This window comes from Thermobia domestica, chromosome 15, assembly GCF_964235325.1.
Source record: "Thermobia domestica chromosome 15, izTheDome1.hap1.1, whole genome shotgun sequence".
Classification (NCBI taxonomy): Eukaryota; Metazoa; Arthropoda; class Insecta; order Zygentoma; family Lepismatidae; genus Thermobia; species Thermobia domestica.
Window position 1 is genome coordinate 172531889 of NC_137468.1, and position 20058 is coordinate 172551946.

The window sequence follows — 20058 nt, forward strand, 5'->3', positions numbered from 1 at the left end:
AGTGAAAGATATTTTTTAATTAACTTCGCTGCACTGCACCTTCTACAATTCTGACATTGATGTTACCCATGACAGTATTGCAAAATCAAAACTTTCGGTGTACTATAGAAATCGTAAACATTTTGTATCAGAAGTTACAACATACTGTAATGAAGTCTTGAAGACACAAATGTGGCAGAGCACGAGGAAAATATAGACGAGGCAGGTTCCAAAATCTGAATGCTGAACACAGTTGGCAGCAAGTTTAGTTTTTTTTTTTTCTAGGTGTACGTTTCCCTCTCGAAGTTGAAACATCGCCCTGCGCAGGATCTAAGATACTAAAAAGCGTCCACCTATGGCCTCAACTCACTTTCATTTCTCTTCAGACCAGTTTTTCTATACGAAAATGTAAAAGAGATCTCATTTTTGACCATATCATTTATTTTAAAAAGAGGATACAACCAGGTATTTAAAAAATATAATTGAATATATGGCTTACATGAACTATTTTGAACCTGAAACGAAACCGACTTGAAAATAGAGAACACACCTCATCTCCTTTCGTAAAATATCAAGTAAGAATTTTCGGAGTAAGGTGATGCCCAAGGTGTTATGTAACTAAGTGCATTCTTGTGCGGTGCAAATGACTCAAGCAAGCGGTGATACTATTGACAGGTATTAAGGCTTTTAAGTGAAAAAAATGTGAGATCGTCGTGAATACATATCTAAAATGGTTCTGATACACCAAGACAACAATGAAGTCCATACTGGGAGGAAATAAAAGATTTCATCAAATTTATAACCTTGAAACGTGTTTTTTATTTCTTACTTATAATAATAATAATATTATTAGATTTTGAGTTTAGCGCAATTTGCAGCAGTGACGCTATGTGAGAAACAAAGCTACAACCTAACCTAGGCCCTGAAAAATATCAACTTCCGTCGGGAATGATACCCTGGTCTCTCGCAAAAAAAAAAAAAAAAAAAGTATAATGATAATAGATTTTGAGTTTAGTGCGCATTTCATCACTGAGGCTATATAAGTAAAGCTGGGGCTTAATGTAGGCCCCGAACCACATGAGCTCCGCCGGGAATAGAACGCGGGTTTCTCACACGAAAAGCGCGTATAATAATAATAACATATATTTGATGTTGAGTTTACTGTCCCTTTGAGCCCCGAGGCTGTGTGAGGAGTGATCCTACAGCCAAACATCGGCCCCAAACCACATTAGCTCCCGTCGCGAACCGAACACGTGTCTCTCACGTCTAAGAAGCGTATATTTATAATAATAACAGAACTGCGTTCTGGTAGTGATGAAGGATGTATTAGATCTGATATTGTTATTCTGGACAGTAGAACTCCATATTTAGTTACAGGTTTACGAAAATCTTATGGATCGATGCAAGAAATGATTTGTACTGAGAAATCATATTTGAAAAAAAAAATGAAATCTTTGAGTTTTACGTCCCACGGTTATGCCGGTTAGGCTAAAGGAGACGGTGATTACGAGAGATGAGTGAAATGGTGGAATGAAGAAAGTGGGAGGAAACGGGAGAACCCCGAGAAAACCCACGAGAACGGTGTTTGTCCACCACAAAGTTCACTTGGCGGGGGCAAATCATATTTGAGATGTACATAAATGGTTTTACGGCTGTACACCTTATTTTCAGACAGAATAGAAAGCTGTATATCACCTCACTGTAATATATATTCTATAAAATTGTTCGGGTAAAATAACTGAAAAAAAAAGTAAAGGCATCGAAAGCGATTCGAACCAGGTTCCACATTTTGCACCAACACAAAAAATAGACAACTTGACACGCATGGCTATCGGAACAACTAGAGAGCGCTTCTTCAGTTGCATTGATAGAGAACCAACTCCTTATCTCCCATTGCTTTAATGAACATCTTTGTTTTTCTTCGAGAAGTATGTGTTTTCATTTTAAAAAAATGTTTGCAGCATTAATGTTAATGTACTGTGTAAACTAGAAGTATCGTTATTTGAAGTAACAAAGGAGAAACTGAAATGAAATTTTGAGTTTTACGTCCCACGGTTATGCCGGTTAGGCTAAAGGAGACGGTGATAATGAGTAATGAATGAAATGGTGGAATGAAGAAAGTGGGAGGAAACGGGAGAACCCCGAGAAAACCCACGCACACGGTGTTTGTCCACCACAAAGTTCACTTGGCGGGAGCAGGGTTTGAACCCGAGACCCCTAGCACCAGAGGTGAACGCTCTACCACTGAGCCACCGCGGCCCCAAAGGAGAAACTTAGAATTTCAAACCGCAAACCTTGTTCAGAAGTTTTCTTTTTTCGTTGCTTCTCTTCATCTAGCTCAGAATGCGTTGTTGTGAAACATACAATATTAAGGGAGTTAGAAAAGATCGGGCGTGCAATTATATTTTGGAGAAGTGTACAAAAATTCCCGGAAAATTTCAACCTTTGGAATCTTCCCGGAAAATTACCCGTGACTAATGTTAACATGTGTTTTGTATGGTGTGAACGTTGACTAAATCTTATTCGACATTCTTGGTAAGTGTGAGACTTTACTGTCGTATGGATTGATATATGTGTACCGAAACATGAAAGAAGACTAAATTCCTTTCTACACTCATCGTATGCGTGAGGTTTTTGCTCAGTGTGCACTAACATGTCTGCAGCCAAACTTGACAATACACTAAAACATTTTCCACACTGTTGGCATGTTTGAGAATATTCTGCAATGTAGATTAACAATTGTGTAGTAAAATTTGAGGGCACACAAAACTGCTTATAACATTTTTAAAACTTGAGCAATTTTCCCTGTATGGAATAGTAAGTTTGTGTTCAAGATTGAACTTACACTAAACCCTTTTCCACACTGACAACAGATGTTGAATTTCTCAGCTTTGTTGGCCAATATGTTCGATTTTCTGGCTGAACGTCCAGTAAATACCTTTCCACACTCTGGGCATGCATGAGATTTCTCGCGTGTGTGGATTAAAATGTTCGTAGTTAATTTCAAAGGTTTACTTATCTCTTTTGCACACTCTCTGCAGATGCGAGTTTTTACCTTTATGTATCACCGTGCCTTTTGCAATGTGATGACCATGACTAAATAATCTCTCACATTCTCGGAACGTATGATATTTTCATCTTTTATGGTTTAACATATGTGTAGCGAAAGTTGAACGTCGAGTAAATCCCTTTCCACACTCTTCGCATGTGTGAGGTGTATATCCTGTATGGATTAACATGTGTGTTGCCAAATTAGACCGTTGATTAAATCTCTTTCCACACTGGTGGCATGTGAGAGGTTTTTTCCCTTTATGAATTAACATATGTGTAGCCAAATATGAACGTCGAGTAAATCCCTTTCCACACTCTTGACATTTGTGAGCTTTAATTCCTGTGTGGATCAACATGTGTGTAATCAAACTTGAATGTCGATTAAATTCCTTCCCACATTCTTCGCATGTGTGTGATTTATCTCCTGCATGGATTAACACGTGACCAGCCAAAACAAAACGTAGACCAAATCCCTTGCCACAAACTTGGCATGTGTGAGATTTATTTCCTGTATGGATTAGCATGTGTCTAGCCAAATTAGAACGTTGATTAAATCCCTTTCCACACTGCTGGCATGTGAAAGGTTTTTCCCCTGTGTGAATTAACATATGCATAGCCAAATATGAACGAGTAAATCTTTTTCCACACTCTTGACATGTGTGAGATTTATCTCCTGTATGGATTAACATGTGTCTATCCAAAACAGAACGTCGACTAAATCCCTTCCCACATTCTTCGCATGTGTGAGGTTTATCTCCTGTATGGATTAACATGTGTCTACCTAAAACAGAACGTTGACTAAATCCCTTTCCACACTGTTGGCATGTATGAGGTTTTTTGCCTGTGTGGATTAACATATGTGTAGCCAAAGTTGAACGTCGCCCAAATCCCTTTCCACACTTTTCACATTTGTGAGATTTTTCTCCTGTGTGTATTAACACGTGTTTAACCAAATCTGAACGTTGAGTAAATGCCTTTCCACACTCATCACATGTGTGAGATTTTTCTCCTGTGTGGATTGACATGTGTCTAGCCAAACTTGAACGTTGATGAAATTCCCGACCACACTCTTCACACGTGAGAGTTTTTGCTTTTGTGTGGGTTAACATGTGTGCAACAAAACTTGAACGTACACTAAATAGCATTCCACACTCTCCGCAGATGCGGGATTCCTCCGCTGTATGTACTAACTTTTCGCTTGATAATGTTGATCTTTGACTATAGCGTTTAACACTCTTGCGGTACGTGATGTGATTTTCACTTTTATGTGTTAGCATATGTCTTGACAAAGGTGATCGATTAAATCCATTGCCAGAGTGCTTTGGAAGTTTCTCATCGGAATAAGAAAAGATTTTTCTTAACCCAATAAAGGTATTCGCTTCTCTGTGAAGAGCAAATTCGTTATTGCGCCTGTAAGAAATTCAATAAACAAGGAGGTGTAAATGAAGGTAATTAATAAGTAACAACAAAGAAATGAAATAATTCTTTGAATTTCATATTTCTGTTTCATTTACATAAAATTTTGTGTTAATATGTAACTGACAACTCTCGAGGTGATTCCATATGTCTCTATTCTAAAAATAAGAGCACGTAGTTTGCTTTTAATATGTCAATTTGTACAATTACTTGTATATACCATATCAGAGTTAACTCAAGTAACTACAAACATACTTATTGTGTGCCATGTTGAATAAACATTTTATTATTATAAGTAAAGATGTACATCCGATATTACTAAAAATATTTATATGTCATCAATTTTTGTGTCAGAAAATATAACAATCACGAGAACTTGTCGCAATTGCAGTTACAGAAAACTGTTACTATGACGACAAAGAAACAAAGGAAAAGTATAACAACTTTTAAATTAAAAAAAAAATCTTCATTTCAATCAGTATAAAATCTCTAGCTGTGAAAAAGTAAATTTTAACGGGTACTACAATCTTTGCGTCTGTATATAACTACGTGGTAACATCTGATACATATTTGGCCCAATTATGTAATGAAAACATTTGAGAAGCAGAGTTTTCAATTTCTTGTAATCCTTATGTATTTCTTGAAATACATATCATGACACCTGAATTTCACGTTAAGGGATTGTGGACAAGCGTTTGCACCTTTGTCACCCTTAGATTATTACTAATGCCTGTAGGTTTGTGCTTAAAACATAGAATTTAAATTTCTTATACCCTGCTGTAACGTCTTTAGAAGAAGTCAAAATTCTCTACTGGGTTTGTAATCTAGCTGTTACAGGATTTTTTCTAAACAATGTTCCTCGAGTATTATTAAGAATGTGAAACACTTTAGTCATTATTGTTTTCTTACGTTAAAAGTAAAAGGGGCGTGTGAAGATAAATGCTAAAATCTGAATACCGCAAAATGGAAGAAATATGTTTCCATCACACTATAAGAGACAGGAACCTGAACTGTTAGAAATATTTTTTTTTTTAAATATGTTGAGTGTCTACAATTAAGTGGCATTTTAACATGTTAAATTCATTGAAATGGGAATCATAGGGGCGGAAAAAGGATTAAATTTGTACGTTAAAATTATAATCTGACGAGTCTTTCTCGTTAGAGAGAGGACAGTTGCTCCCTAGCCTTTTACTTTTAAAAAGCTGTTGCGTGCATCAGTGTTTTGGGAAATACAACATTCAAGAGGGAAAATGTGAACAATCTGCATATTATATCTGAGTACAAACATTTGACATCCAGCTAATCTGCTATTAGCTAAGGAAATGGGTAAACTGAGTGAAATAAAATTTTACAGTGAAGCTAGCACCTGTATCTCAGCCAGAAAACTTCTTTCCTTCTTCTTTACGTTACTGTCATTAGAATGAAGATCCTACGGGTAAGAGAAGAGATTTAAATTTTACGGGAAAATGAGAGTATATGACGAGTGGATTCTGTTAGGGAGGTGAAATTTGTCCTATAAAATCTTTACTCAATACCAACGAGCAAGTTACCTACGCACGACGAGATCACAACGGGCAATTTCCGTAAAATTCTTAAAATATAAATTTACCATGATATAAAGTTAATATATAACATATAGATCTCCATCATGCATTGCCTGATGCAGTTAAGTGATCACATTTATGCTAGCATATTTTAAGAAAACTACTTTTCAAGCGGATGTTGTGAAATAAGCTGTAAACCCATATAACTTCAAACCCACTTATAGACTTCTTTAGATGTTTTAACACGTGCAGCGTCAAAAATAGTAAAAAAGCTTGTACTGTAGGACATGAGAATTATTTACTGGGATACAAAGTATTTTCATCGTTTCTCTTTCAAATAACGCCTTTATCCTTTCCAAACGTGCTTCCTTACTGATATGGAGCATTATACAATAGCTATATCTTCCTCAATAATTCATATTTATATTACCTGTTTCATTTAAGCGTTACTACAATAAAATACTGACGGGACAAAACTTATGGACACTCTTCACTAAGTATGTCTACGTAGCTTGAGGGCGTTACACATAATATGACTTTTTTAAACACAAATTTGACGGAATAAATATCACGTAAGACTATATGCCTAAGAACACTGCACATTCATAAACCCTTACAACGTAAAAAATACAAAAATATAATTCACAATAAGTTTTTTTTTAAAAAATTCCGATTTCAAAAACACATTCCGAAGAAAGTATACATTTTATTTACATTGTCTTTGTCAAAGTGTAATTTTATATGCAGAAATGCTTCTTGAAACCGGTCCACATCTCATTAAAGTAAGAATTAAAATCACGATCCTGCACAAATTTTGAACTAGGGACGATAAGCGTAAGTTTGCTCAGGGTTTTATTTACTGAACGATCTGCGAAATTTCAAAATTGAATTTAAGAATTGGTTTTCTGTACATTCTGTTTTAGAGGTCAGGTGTAATCAGGTGTGTGTTTCGCTGGTTACAAACCGGTACAACATACTGTGCACACGTTCGTGAAATTAGGAATGACGGTTGAATGAGTTAATTATTTGGAACAAACGTGACGTTCATTTGAAATTTTCATAATAATCTTCACTGTGCAATTGTAGCAGCAAATTTAAAAGTTCAAGAAAATAAAATATATACTTCAACTTAAACTTTAGTATACATTCGAGAATATACGAACGAAACTCATTCACCCAGTATTAATTGAAGCCGAAGTCCCACACCTCATAAATATAAAATCTTAACTGGACATCATCCTGCATTAAACGAAGTTAACTTGGATTATAATCACCTATTCTTAGAGTATTTTACTTTTAAATATTACCTTATCGTTTTTGACATAACGTTTCAGAAGAATTTTACAGCTCCCATGCGTATTACTAACGCAAGCGACGTGACCCGCCTATCGTAGAAATATCGGTTTCATTCTCTAAAAATATATGATGTCTTACTATTGTAAATGTTAACTATACATGTAACGATGTAAACTTTCTTTTCCTTCATCTCTCGATAAGTACGTTATTAACATTTGGCAGTCTTTTTCCTGCGTGTTAGTAACATTCTTTAACCCATTCAGCCCTCACCTACACAATTCTGCAGATAGATAGAATCACTAATATATACAATATCGGCCAAACAAGCACAATTGTGCAAGTTAATTTTTCCGAAAGCTACTCTTTAAAAAAACTAGATCATATTTATGAAGATTAGTAGATCATAATAGAGTACAAAAACACGTTCCTTTGTTTGTTTCCTTTTGAATATTTTTAAAGAAATAGTCCGAATGGAAAGAGAGAGAAATCAATATCCTGGAATTGTGACAATTAAGTTTAATTGATGGTGAGATAGGCGAGAAAATCATCCTTTTCTCAATTTGTTCTTTCTTGAGAATTACTTACATTTGAGATGACATTTTTAAATCTGGTCAACTGATATTTTCTCCCTCCTGATCGACTGGAAGTAAAACTGTAGCTGCGTGATAGGTCTATTCTAACAACATTTATTCTATTGATTACAGCAACAACTAATAATTACATAATTATTATACATCCAAACAAATTTCCCTTACAACGTGATATTACTAGTACTGACCATTAGGATTTTACAAACTAGTAAACTTCGGAGACACACATATCAACGGGACAAAACTTTATTTCCATAATTATTCATGCACTAAAAATATATCATTATATACCGAAAAGTTGACACAAACGGATATAAAACTCATAAACTTACGCTTTTTTTGTAAGTCCAAGGCTTTACCAGAGAGCTAATATCTTTAGCTTTCCTTTATAAGCTAGTTAGTACAGGGAAAGAAGCGGGCAAATATTGCATACAAACGGAAATAAGGAAATAAAAAACTGTTCAAAAATCTCACAGAAACATTTTGCTTACACTAAGACAACATTCATGAAATTCAAAATGTTACAAAATTTCTAAAATATTTGCATTTATGAACAAGTGTTACGGTCTTAGCGGAATCTGTGAATTAACCAACGTAAATATGGGAATGGTAAAAATTGTCGTGGTTGAAACATACATCATTGGCTGAAAGACGAACAAAGTAACAACATCCCTGTGTACTAGGATAATATTTCAAACCAGGATAAAGGTATAAACTGATGGCAGTGAAGGACAAAGTCTGAAGACTGCATATTTTCTTTAACCACTCACATAACTTCTGCCAAATATCTGTTACATAGCTACTACTCTTTTATGTATGACTGAAAGTATGAACCTGAGGGGGTATATTAAACGTGTTATACAATACCGAAGTTAAAAAAAAGTTTATATCGTTTCACAGTGTGAAACTAAGACTTCCAAAATGTACCAATTCAAGCTCAAACTTTAAGTAGTACATCTGTAACAACGGGTTTCAATAGAGTAACAAAATCGAAAATAGAATCCGTTCCTTGTACACTGGACCCATCTCAAAGAGCTATTACTAGTTATCCATTTCTGTTTTAAATCTATAGAGATAAATGTTGAGAAAGTAGTTAATTTGCAGCACTTTCAGTTTGAACAGAATGTTAAAGTAGGAGATAACACGTATTGTTGGGACGCTGATCCCAAAGAGTTTATAGATATTTTATACAGTTTTTCTTTATGAAAATCAGAACACAAATGGACTAATCATTTCCAAACAACATCTCCTCGATACTACGGTTTCGCGCATTTTGGACAAACCAGTTTCTTGATTCAGTAACCCCCACAGGACCTGCTCGGTTCCTCACCACGGTCAACACAGCCTTGTCCTGTATTACAAGGCCTACAGGATCGGAACAATACAATACCTCTCTCCTGTTGCCACTCAATGAATCTGCTCAATGCGCTCAACCTAATCGTCTACCATCTAGTTTCGGGTGGTAGCATCTGTTAGGCGATCTAAAATGTAATATTGAGAACAGGTGAAATTAACTTCTAGTCCCGTATATTGGTCACAATGAATGTCATGCACTTACATCACGTTTTTTTTTTTTTTTTTTTTAAATTGAAAATGAACTAATAGTTTGCACTAACACGTAGACAACTTTCGTGAACATTTTACATTCTTCAGGGGGCCACGGTGGCTCAGTGGTAGAGCGTTCACCTCTGGTGCATGGGGTCTCGGATTCAAACCCTGCTCCCGCCAAGTGAACTTTCTGGTGGACAAACCGTGTGCGTGCGTTCTCTCGGGGTTCTCCCGTTTCCTCCAACTTTCTTCATTCTACCATTTCATTCATTTCTCATAATCACCGTCTCCTTTAGCCTAACCGGCATAAGGGTGGGACGTAAAACTCAAACATTTCATTTTATTTTTTACATTCTTCAGTTTTCCTTTTCTTTCTTTTCTTCTACCAATGTTTCTTTTGGTACCAATAGGTGGCAGCATAATCAAAGAACGGCACAGAGAAGCCGAACTAAATAAATTTGGAATATCATTACTATTGAGCACCAAGTGCAAAAGGCGTAAATTTGGATCAGTTACATTAGCGCTCGAAAGGAATATACGTGCACCATTATAAAATTGTAGAGGTTCAAGATCCCTATACCATGATTTCTCTTCAACTGAAAGCACCATTTCAAAGCCAATTCACCAGTTCACTGAAAATTTTTAAGTACTTTTGATGGGCGTGTCTTATTTCAACGAAGAAAAATAACGAAATTACGGGACACTTAAATACATATAAAATGAAATCATTTTGACAGAGCGTTTTAGACAGTAATTATGTCTTGTGTATAGACAGAGGATCATTTTCAGATGAAAGTGTCTTATTTCAACGAAGAAAAATAACGAAATTACGGGACACTTAAATACATATAAAATGAAATCATTTTGACAGAGCGTTTTAGACAGTAATTATGTCTTGTGTATAGACAGAGGATCATTTTCAAATAATCATTTCTCGTTATCCGTTAACGTTTCGTTCTCTGGTTTTGTTAGTCAAGTCTAAAACTAATTGCTAGTCTGAAGAAATTTCCGTTTGAGTATAGGGTTAAAGGGCGAAATTGAATCAATTCGAGGAACGCTGAAATATTAATAACAAGCAGCATCATTAAAACGTTTACTGTTTATTCAGTATGGAAATTACTTTTGAAACTGGATAGATTAGTAAATTTGAACTATCTTCGGTGTTGGTAAAGTACATTGTATAGTCGTGAAACTTGTGTTAAGACGCTGAGAAATATTGGAAATAAATACTTCTCGCTATATTACAATATTCAATCTATAGCAATAAACGTTGAAGCTGGAAATGGTTAACTTATATCAATTTAGGTTTGAATAGAGAGTTAAGTAAAAAGTTGGAACCTATTCTCTGAAGGCTGAATCAGTTGCAACAAAACGTTTCTCAATATTTTTTTAACCATTTTGCTCTGATACCTGTTCACATACGGACGGAGGAGCAAATCTGTTTAAGAGACTGCCGGCACTTACACACAGCATAGCTCTAGTCTAAAACCCTGCGTTTGTACTTATGTACGTTATGAACAATAGAACACCATTGAGATTTACATATAGAGTACAAAAAATTAGTCGTCATATTACGCCACATTCGAAACCAGAATTGGTATGCCTGTTCTAAAATGTAGTGTAAAAGTGTGTGTGTACAAATAAAACGAATACAATTTTAACACATATAATTTCTTTTATATCAGGATAAAAATCCATAGGTCATTTTTAAACAGGTGCTGACATATAATGAATGGCCAAATACGTGATTTGACAGGGCGAGTATTTTCAGAAAACTGAGGCTTCAGCACCAACACTGAGTGGAAGGTTTAGCTGCATAGTACACACTGGCAGTAACTTCCTGAGTAAAGGGAAAATAAAGCATTGTGGAAAAAAAATATGCTATGGCATCGTTCTATATTTTTTGCAAACACACCCTTACCTAATCACTGATAATTCACGACCATTAAATTTGAAATAAATAAATAATTATTAATAAATATGAACACATAGATATCCATTTTGAAGAACAGATACAAAAGTGTAACCATATATAACGAAATCTGATTTAACCTACACTAATCCATGAACACATAATCTAAGATAACATACGAGAAATGCAGGAAAAACATAATAATATACACATAGAGACATGCTTAGAAAGAAAAATGTTTCACCTGATGTGACTTGAAACCGCGGCCATTTATTCGAGACGTCAACACTTTAGCCATCTGACCACCGAGTCAACCTTGCAAATATTGGTTTGTCCATTTTATTTGCTGTACAAAAAGTCAAAATTAAATCAAGATCATAAATTAGTACGTAAAAATATCCGTAGTATACACGGCATAACCCCGCAAAGACCACATTCCGGGCACAGAAAAAATCTACGCAGTCAAAAGAAAGCGAAGTATGAAGGTATTTGACCAAACCTAGCATCCACTAACCACTGGTCAATAAAATTTAAGATAATCCACAACAAATGCAAATATCTATATATATATTAAGAGAAGACTGTAGTTTGAGAGTAAAAAATAACTTGTACCAGCCAATATTTGAACGCGGGATTTTTCATAGAATAACACGACACCTTAACGTCGTATTTATGTGAAAGCTTGCAATTAGCATTTTCGAAGTTTTATTTTCACTGCTCCTATATTAACTAACAAAGCTACGAGATGTCATTCACGCAGGATTACAGGTAAGGACACCCCCTTCAAGAGCTAAAGCTGGCCTTATAGATTTATGAAATAACTTTTTTTAATCCTCCTTAAAGAACTAGTGCTCATATCGCAAATTTAGGAAACAAAACTTTAAATATTCGATTTCTTCCTGTTCATCCCAACCATAGGTTGGTGGGCAACACGGAAATTTTGAAATTTTAACTCTCTTGGGAGGTCAGATTTATACCTTGATAAGGTCTCTTCTTCGTAACTGTTTATATATTGAATCCCTTGTCTTCCTCTTTATGCTATTCCTATTACCTTTCCCTATCCAATCGGAGTGCCGATTAAAATAGCCAAACACGCATATTCTTCTTTTTCCTATTATTTTCATGACCTATCTTCCTTCATTAGCTTAATTTAGTCCTTATTCATCCCTTTTCCTTTCGGTCCAGCATTGCGGGCCAATACCACATCTTAAATGCTTCCAGCTCGGATATTTTAGCTCTTCTCAATACAAATCCTCGATTAGTTTCACATATATGTAGCTGTAACAGTAATTTGTGAAGATTGTGAATTAACTTTTACCTGATCTTGATCTACAGATCAAATGCTTTTCTCTGAAGCCAAATGTCAACCTATAGACGTCTAAAGACCGTAAATAAAATTCAAACTTCAGACGGAACCGCGGCAGCTTTATGGCAGTGTGGAGTTTCATGGCTTATTTAAACACACCTTAGATCGGGGAGAGCATGTGAGACTCATTCGAAATGTTCTGCGTTCGATTCAAAGACTGATATTAGAGTTTGTTTTTGAGGGAATTAAGCATTGTAAATTATGTTCGTTATTGCTATTAAAGGAGATTTATTCTATAAGGGTAGAGAAAACCCAAGAAGCAAACGCAGATTGTTTATGCTTATGACTTTAAATTTCGTTGTTCTCTCCATGCTTTCTGTCTCTCTGCGCTGATGAATATTATTATATTCATTTTCTCTGCATTTATTTTCATCTCTTAGAACTCAACGTGAATGGAATTTATCCTTTCTATCTAGTGGTTTTCCAAGCGATGCCAAAATATTCATTCTTTCTTGCTCCAATTGGAGAAATAACCTGGCATGTCATGTCTTGGGGCATGTAAGTATCGTCATGTTCGGTGTCCAGCTATCAGACATACACTGAAACAATTCAACTGGAGGACGGAAGTACTATTTCTTAGAAGGCCAACCTCCATAAACTTTAGCGGTTGGATGACTACAACAAGTGATAAAAAAATTTGGTTAAAAAGAAGCAATTTGCGAATATTTCTGAAATATGTGGAAAAATTCCGATCAGTAATTACAACGACTCACCAAAGGTAGTCGTCAACCCTGGTTCGGCTAATAATATAAGTAAATCTTTAGTGGCAATAATTGTTTATACCTTAAAATATCTTCCGTAATTATATTCACTAGTATTATCACCTTTTCTACTGAAATTACAAGTCCATGATAAGAATTAGATAATTTATTCGTTGATTCTCTTTTAACGTATATTCACATAAACTGACTTGCAATCAAAACATGTTACGGAGTATCTATAAACAAACTACATAGCAACCAACTATACAATAATGTATATTTCTTACATATATTAAAACATTCTTCTTTTGTTATTTTTAATTAACATTATAACAGGTATAGTGCTTGTGTAGAAGCACTTTCTGCCCAAGATACAGGTAATTATCAACCGATACAAAGTATCTCGTTGTATAAAATGTCGCCCGATAATGGGACTAAATATAAAAGTTACAAGGGAGCTTGGCTTTTATATTTAAGAACTACTGGTCTGTTTATAATAATGGTATTATATTAATTATGTCCTTTACATTTTGATCGCCCCTCGTGTATAACTTCATTAAGTTTCCTTCATATAAATACATTTATGCTAAAATATTCATTCCATTATCATTTATCTTTGACAACAAAGTTTCAACACAGATCAATATAATGTAACTAACCTTTGTGTTTAATCAATTATGAATCAAATTATAATTCTTCACATTAACAAGACAATTAAAATCATTTGAAAATTATCATTGGTTAATGAGAATTAAAGAAAATTAAGTAAAAATCAAAAATTAAACGTAACCTACGTTCGGACGAACAAAAGGAAGAAAATAAATTTATTTTTACATAAACAGAAGTCCCTTTTTTTTGTCTCCTTCATTCTTATTAATTTGAGCAAGAATGTCAGGTGCAACTAACCTTTTCACTAGACGCATCCATTTTTCTCTTGTATACTGGGTAGGCCTCCAAACCTTCAACTCATCTATATTACGAAGTCCAATTGACGTACCCGTTTTAGCGTTCAACAATTCAAAAACTTTAGGGTTTATTTCCTTGAAACATAAATAAGGACCTGAGAAAATGTCACAAAATTTATAAATCTTCTTTAACAACGCATTACTTTGTGGATGTTGTTTAACAAAAACTAAGTCATGGACCTGGATCCGATATTTTCCTTCTTGTAAAGACTCTAATTGAGAATTACGTTTCAAAAATTTGTTGCGTCTTCGAATTTTTACCATATTCACTAAACTTGAAGAATCTCTGATTGTCGAATCTTCTAACTCGACATTAAAATGTTGTTCCACAGGGAAAATCAAATCAGAACCGTTATGTACATTAGCAGGAGACACACCCAATGTGTCTGATATCGAATGATTCAAAAGATACGTGATTTGACTGACATACTTAATCCATTCGGCATGCTTATCTTTACAAAAGTGTCGAAACAACATACCAAAATTACGATGCACATTTTCTACAACAGAGCTGCTAGGATGGTAAGGAGTTACGAAATGAATTTTAATGTTAGCCTTGTTCATTGCTTTGATAAACACATCACTTTTGAACTGTGAACCATTATTACATAATATGTGTTCGACAGGTCCACAATGGGGAATGTATACGTTCAAGATTTTATTTATGATAGCAGTAGAAGTTGCTCTACGCAGAGGATAAACTACTACATAGCGCGAAAAGATAATCATAGTAGTAAGTAGATAAGTTTCTCCGGTAGCTGCTCGTGGTAACGGTCCATATAGATCGATAGATAAGAACGAATGTGGTCTCTCTGGCGTTATTGAGAGCATAGGTTTTTGTACAGCCTGGTAGTTATGTTTGATTCGCATACATTCAATACAGTCCTTGATATGATTTTTGATTTGAGCTCTCATTCCTCTCCAATAAAAAGATTTATTAATCAAGGCACATACCTTTACATAACCAAAATGACCGAAATCGTCATGATAAGCTTTTAATATGCGGGTTGTCAACGTAGGTGGAATGCAAATTTTGTTTCTAGACTTGAATTTAAAATCTTTAATAAGTAGAATTCCGTTGGATAATTTAAATCTGGAATTCCATTGTTTGGGGCAATTACATCCCTCACTGCATGAAGACAAATGTTTCATGATTTGGTTGTATTCATGATGATTCAGTTGATGTTCTCTTAGATCTTCCATTGAAATGGTGGCTATTTCATCCTGTAAGACCTTAAATTCGTTGATGGACAAGATATGTTGTTCTTCTCCAGGAAACAGACGTGATAAGGTATCTACGGGTCCATTATCTACCCCTTTAATGTGTTGTACTTCAAAGTCATAAGATTGAAGCTCTAACGACCAGCGAAGTAGTCTGTTATTATATCCCTGTATGCTGTTAAGGTATCGTAATGAATTATGGTCGGTAAGTACTATGAAATGGCATCCACTGAGATATGGAGCAAATTTTTGTATCGCAAAACGTACGGCCAAAAGTTCGATTTCTGTCGTGGTGTATCCTTTCTCAGCTTTCTTTAAAGTACGGCTAGCGCAATGGATAACGGCCGGTTCCTTAATGGTTGGATTTGGTTGCCAGAGTACTGCAGAGATTCCAAGTTGAGAACCGTCACACTGGACATAGAAAGGAACGTCATATCGAGGGTGATTCAAATGGATGTTTCGCTTTACGCTCTCCTTCAACTTATTAAAACTATGTTCTTGAATCGGACCCCATTGCCATGGTACTCCTTTCTTTATAATCATAAATAAAGGTTGGGCTATCTCAGCAAATCGCGGGATGGCTTTGCGAAACCAATTGAAGAGCCCTAATACTTGCCGTGTCTGTTTCACATTTAACGGCGCAGGCAGATCCTCTATGGCTTGTACTTTAGATTGACTGAACTGTAAACCAGATGCATCAATTTGGTAGCCAAGGAATTCTATAGAATTTTGTAGAAATTTGGATTTCTGTAGGTTGATAGTAAGACCCGAACTTTCCAATCTATCTAAAACTATATCTAAGTACTTCAAGTATTCATGCGGATTTTTTCCCATTATCAAGATGTCATCAGCGTAGGTTATCACGTTGCTGCGTAAGTCTTGACCTAAGACTTTATTTAAGCAGGAAGCTAACGCCGCACTACCATTGATAAGCCCAAAGACTACACGGTTGTACTCATATAAGTGACCTTCAAAACTAAATGCCGTGTACGGTTTCGAATCCTCATGCAATTCGACCTGATTATAAGCCAGTACTAGATCTAAATTTCCGAATACTGCATTCCCTTGTAAAGAGGCTAATATTTCTTCCACTGGAGGATACCTCACTTGTTCCAAATCAATATGACAATTCGTGCGTCTCAAATCCAAAACCACACGTAGAGAACCATTTTTCTTAGGAACAACATGTAATGGATTAAGGTGAATGCTTCGTGAAGGCCTAATGATCCCATCTCTCAACATATCTGTAATTTGCTGACGTACATTTTCCCTGTATCGGTAGGGAATTATATAGGGCTTAGTCACAATAGGTTTGTCTGTCTTAACCTTAAAAGAATAAACAAAATCCTTACAACACCCAGGACGTTGTGAAAAGACATTTTTATGTTTATATAGGATATCCTTAAAGTGAGTTTTTACTGCATCATCTATAAAATCAAGACTACTTTCAAGTGACTTAACACACTCAGAAAACAATACATCATCTTTTAGATCCATCAAGTTTTGTGTGACTTGCGTTAGTTGATCATTTAATTTACCACCTTCTAAACTTACAGCAACATTATTCAATACATTAGGAACATTATTATATTGACAAGCAATATCATCAGATTTAGGAAGAAGTTTCTGAACGATTTCCTGAGGTATGCCGGGTATAGTTAACGTTTGATTTCTGAAATCGAGCATGACACGCAATTGAGACAATAAATCTAAACCAATAATTAGTTTTTCATTCAGTTCCTTTATCACTAGAATAGGAATAGATATTTCAAAATCTTGAATAGCTATTGTCACACGAGTAATTCCAGCTACTCTCTTTTTATGTTTACCAGTAAAATCGACTATAATGAGATTCTCAGCCTTTTGTAATTTAGAATTCGAATAATCACTAGTAATTGCTTTCCATGACGAATATGATAATAACGAGGCGTTTGCGCCTGTATCCAATAAAGCTTCCGTGCTTAACCCATTGATTTTGACAGGTATTTTAGCTGTACTGTATGATTTTAAAAATACAAAGTTTTCCTCAACATCAAAACCATCATTCACATTATCATCTTTGGACCAACAACGATTTACTACAGGCATAAATTGATACTGACATCTATTGACTGCTATTTCCGAATAATTATTTACAGATACGTCAAGTAAAAGGTCGTTCTCATCATTAACATGAACACGTAAATTTGAAGATAAATGTTCATAAGAATCAATAGCTGATATGGGTTTGACATTATCGCATAAATTTGAAGATAAATGTTCATGAGAATCTATAGCTGATATGGGTTTAACCCCTACCACATCAGCTGCAGTTAGTTTAAATTCATACTCGTATATGGTTCCAATAAAGTACATTGTACCGCACAATCATGATTATGTCCCGCATTGTTATTCTGTACAGGAATTGTGTCATTATCTTGATTTTGACACGAAGTGCCATCTCTTGAATTACGATTACGTCTATCCATGTAGTTTACTGTATTTCTGGAATTCGCCATGTATTTCGTCTATTTTTGAATCTACTTTGGTTATAGAGTCTGACATAAGGATTGTCACGATTAATTAGGTTAGGTGGATTCCCAACATATCTTTGTCTATTTTGCTCGTTCTGATTGTTTAAATTTACTCGATTTAGGTTATGTTCCGTATCGTTCACATTACGGATATTTAGATTCCGAACAGATACAAGGTGATCTGAATTGTTTTTAATTTTGCCTAATCCCGCTTGATGATTCTGTGCATGGTATTGAGTTTCATAACATTGGACAAGCATTAATAGGTGATTAAAACTCATGCATTGCGTAGAAAACAGGATTTGTTGTAATTTAAACGGTAGTAGATTTCGAATAGATGCAATCACTCTAGATTCCGATTGCAGTGGATTTACGACTTTTAATTCGTTATACGTATTTACAACAAAATCAACAACAGATTTGTGCAAGCGAGGATTAAAAGGTTGATTTCTAATCGTGGCATCTCTGTTTGCAAGTAAAAAATCGTTTTCGTAATTTGCAATCAGCGCTGCTTTGAATTCCTCATATGTATTGACGTGATCCCGTACTGCTTTAAACCATAAAGAACATGGTGGGAGTAATAAATGAGGGATTAGTTTCATATATTGAGATTTATCTATACACATTATACTGCACTCATCCTGAAATTTTTCTAGGAAAGAAGTAGCATTTTCATTACATTTACCACTAAACTTACTCATAGTACGTATTTCGCTCATCTTTACACTTAACTTTACATTCCTTTCACCATTTCGTGTTCGTGTTGAGCGACAATTTCTACCTACTGCGTTATGCGTGGTTCCACCATCTCTTTTCCGCCCATCTGTATTCCTTGGATGAATTCTTTCCAAAATAATGTCCTCATCGGATGGATTACTTGAAGAGGAGATAACGCAAGGTCCACGTCGATCTGCTGCGGGTGAATGCGAGGTCATCTCTTGTGAACAAGGGAACTCCAAACGATCATTAACCATGTTGTTGTGGTATGCGTTGTCCTTAATCTGTAACGTCCTAATTTCCTCTTGTAAGGTAGATATCAATTGCGTATTTGCACGTATTTGGTTAGAATTATCTGTGACCTGAATCTTTTGCTGACGAACAGAAGATTCTATTACTTCCAAATCCTTTTTTACACAATTGACTTCTTGGATTACATGGTTGTAATTATCCTGGCAATCTTCAGATAATCTTTTTAGCTTTTCATCAAACTGTAACGTGATGTCTTTCACAGCCTGGATAACAGATTGTTTCGTCTCTTCTGATTTTTGATCTATGTGCTCCAATCGTCTACTTAATTCTTCGGATTTCTGCTGGACCGTTTGTTTTAATTCTTCTGACATCTGGGCTAAATTTTGTGCTAAATTTTGTTTCATAATTTGCAAATCATCCTTTCGGCTTTGTTCCTGTCGTTGTTCTTGTCGCTGTAATGCTAGTAGAATTCTGTCTTCTAATGTCAACATTCCAGGTGCAATAGGAGCTGTATTTTGCCCGTTGTTAACACTGTCAACAGTTTCCTTCTCTACTGTCTCACCAATCATAATTTTTTTGGGATTACTCTGCCACTTCTAAGAATAGTTGAGTTCGTATTCATGAACCTTCTTACTGAGGTAAATTCACCCTTACTTTAGACTTCGGGATATGAATTTACAAGAATCCCGGGTGAGGTAAACCAAAAATTTTACAACGACTCACCAAAGGTAGTCGTCAACCCTGGTTCGGCTAATAATATAAGTAAATCTTTAGTGGCAATAATTGTTTACACCTTAAAATATCTTCCGTAATTATATTCACTAGTATTATCACCTTTTCTACTGAAATTACAAGTCCATGATAAGAATTAGATAATTTATTCGTTGATTCTCTTTTAACGTATATTCACATAAACTGACTTGCAATCAAAACATGTTACGGAGTATCTATAAACAAACTACATAGCAACCAACTATACAATAATGT

At 35.2% G+C, this 20058-nt stretch overlaps 1 protein-coding gene across 2 annotated transcripts in view; it reads right to left on the bottom strand.

The window, feature by feature from the left end:
* Positions 1-399: 399 nt before the first annotated feature.
* LOC145671365 (uncharacterized) overlaps positions 400-20058 on the bottom strand; it is a 30553-nt gene continuing 10894 nt past the window's right edge. For both annotated transcript variants that reach the window (XM_081740429.1, XM_081740430.1), the window contains one exon: positions 400-4440. In XM_081740429.1, coding sequence (XP_081596555.1) covers positions 3114-4440 — 1327 coding nt within the window. In that variant the 3' untranslated portion in view covers positions 400-3113. The remainder of the gene's footprint in view (positions 4441-20058) is intronic.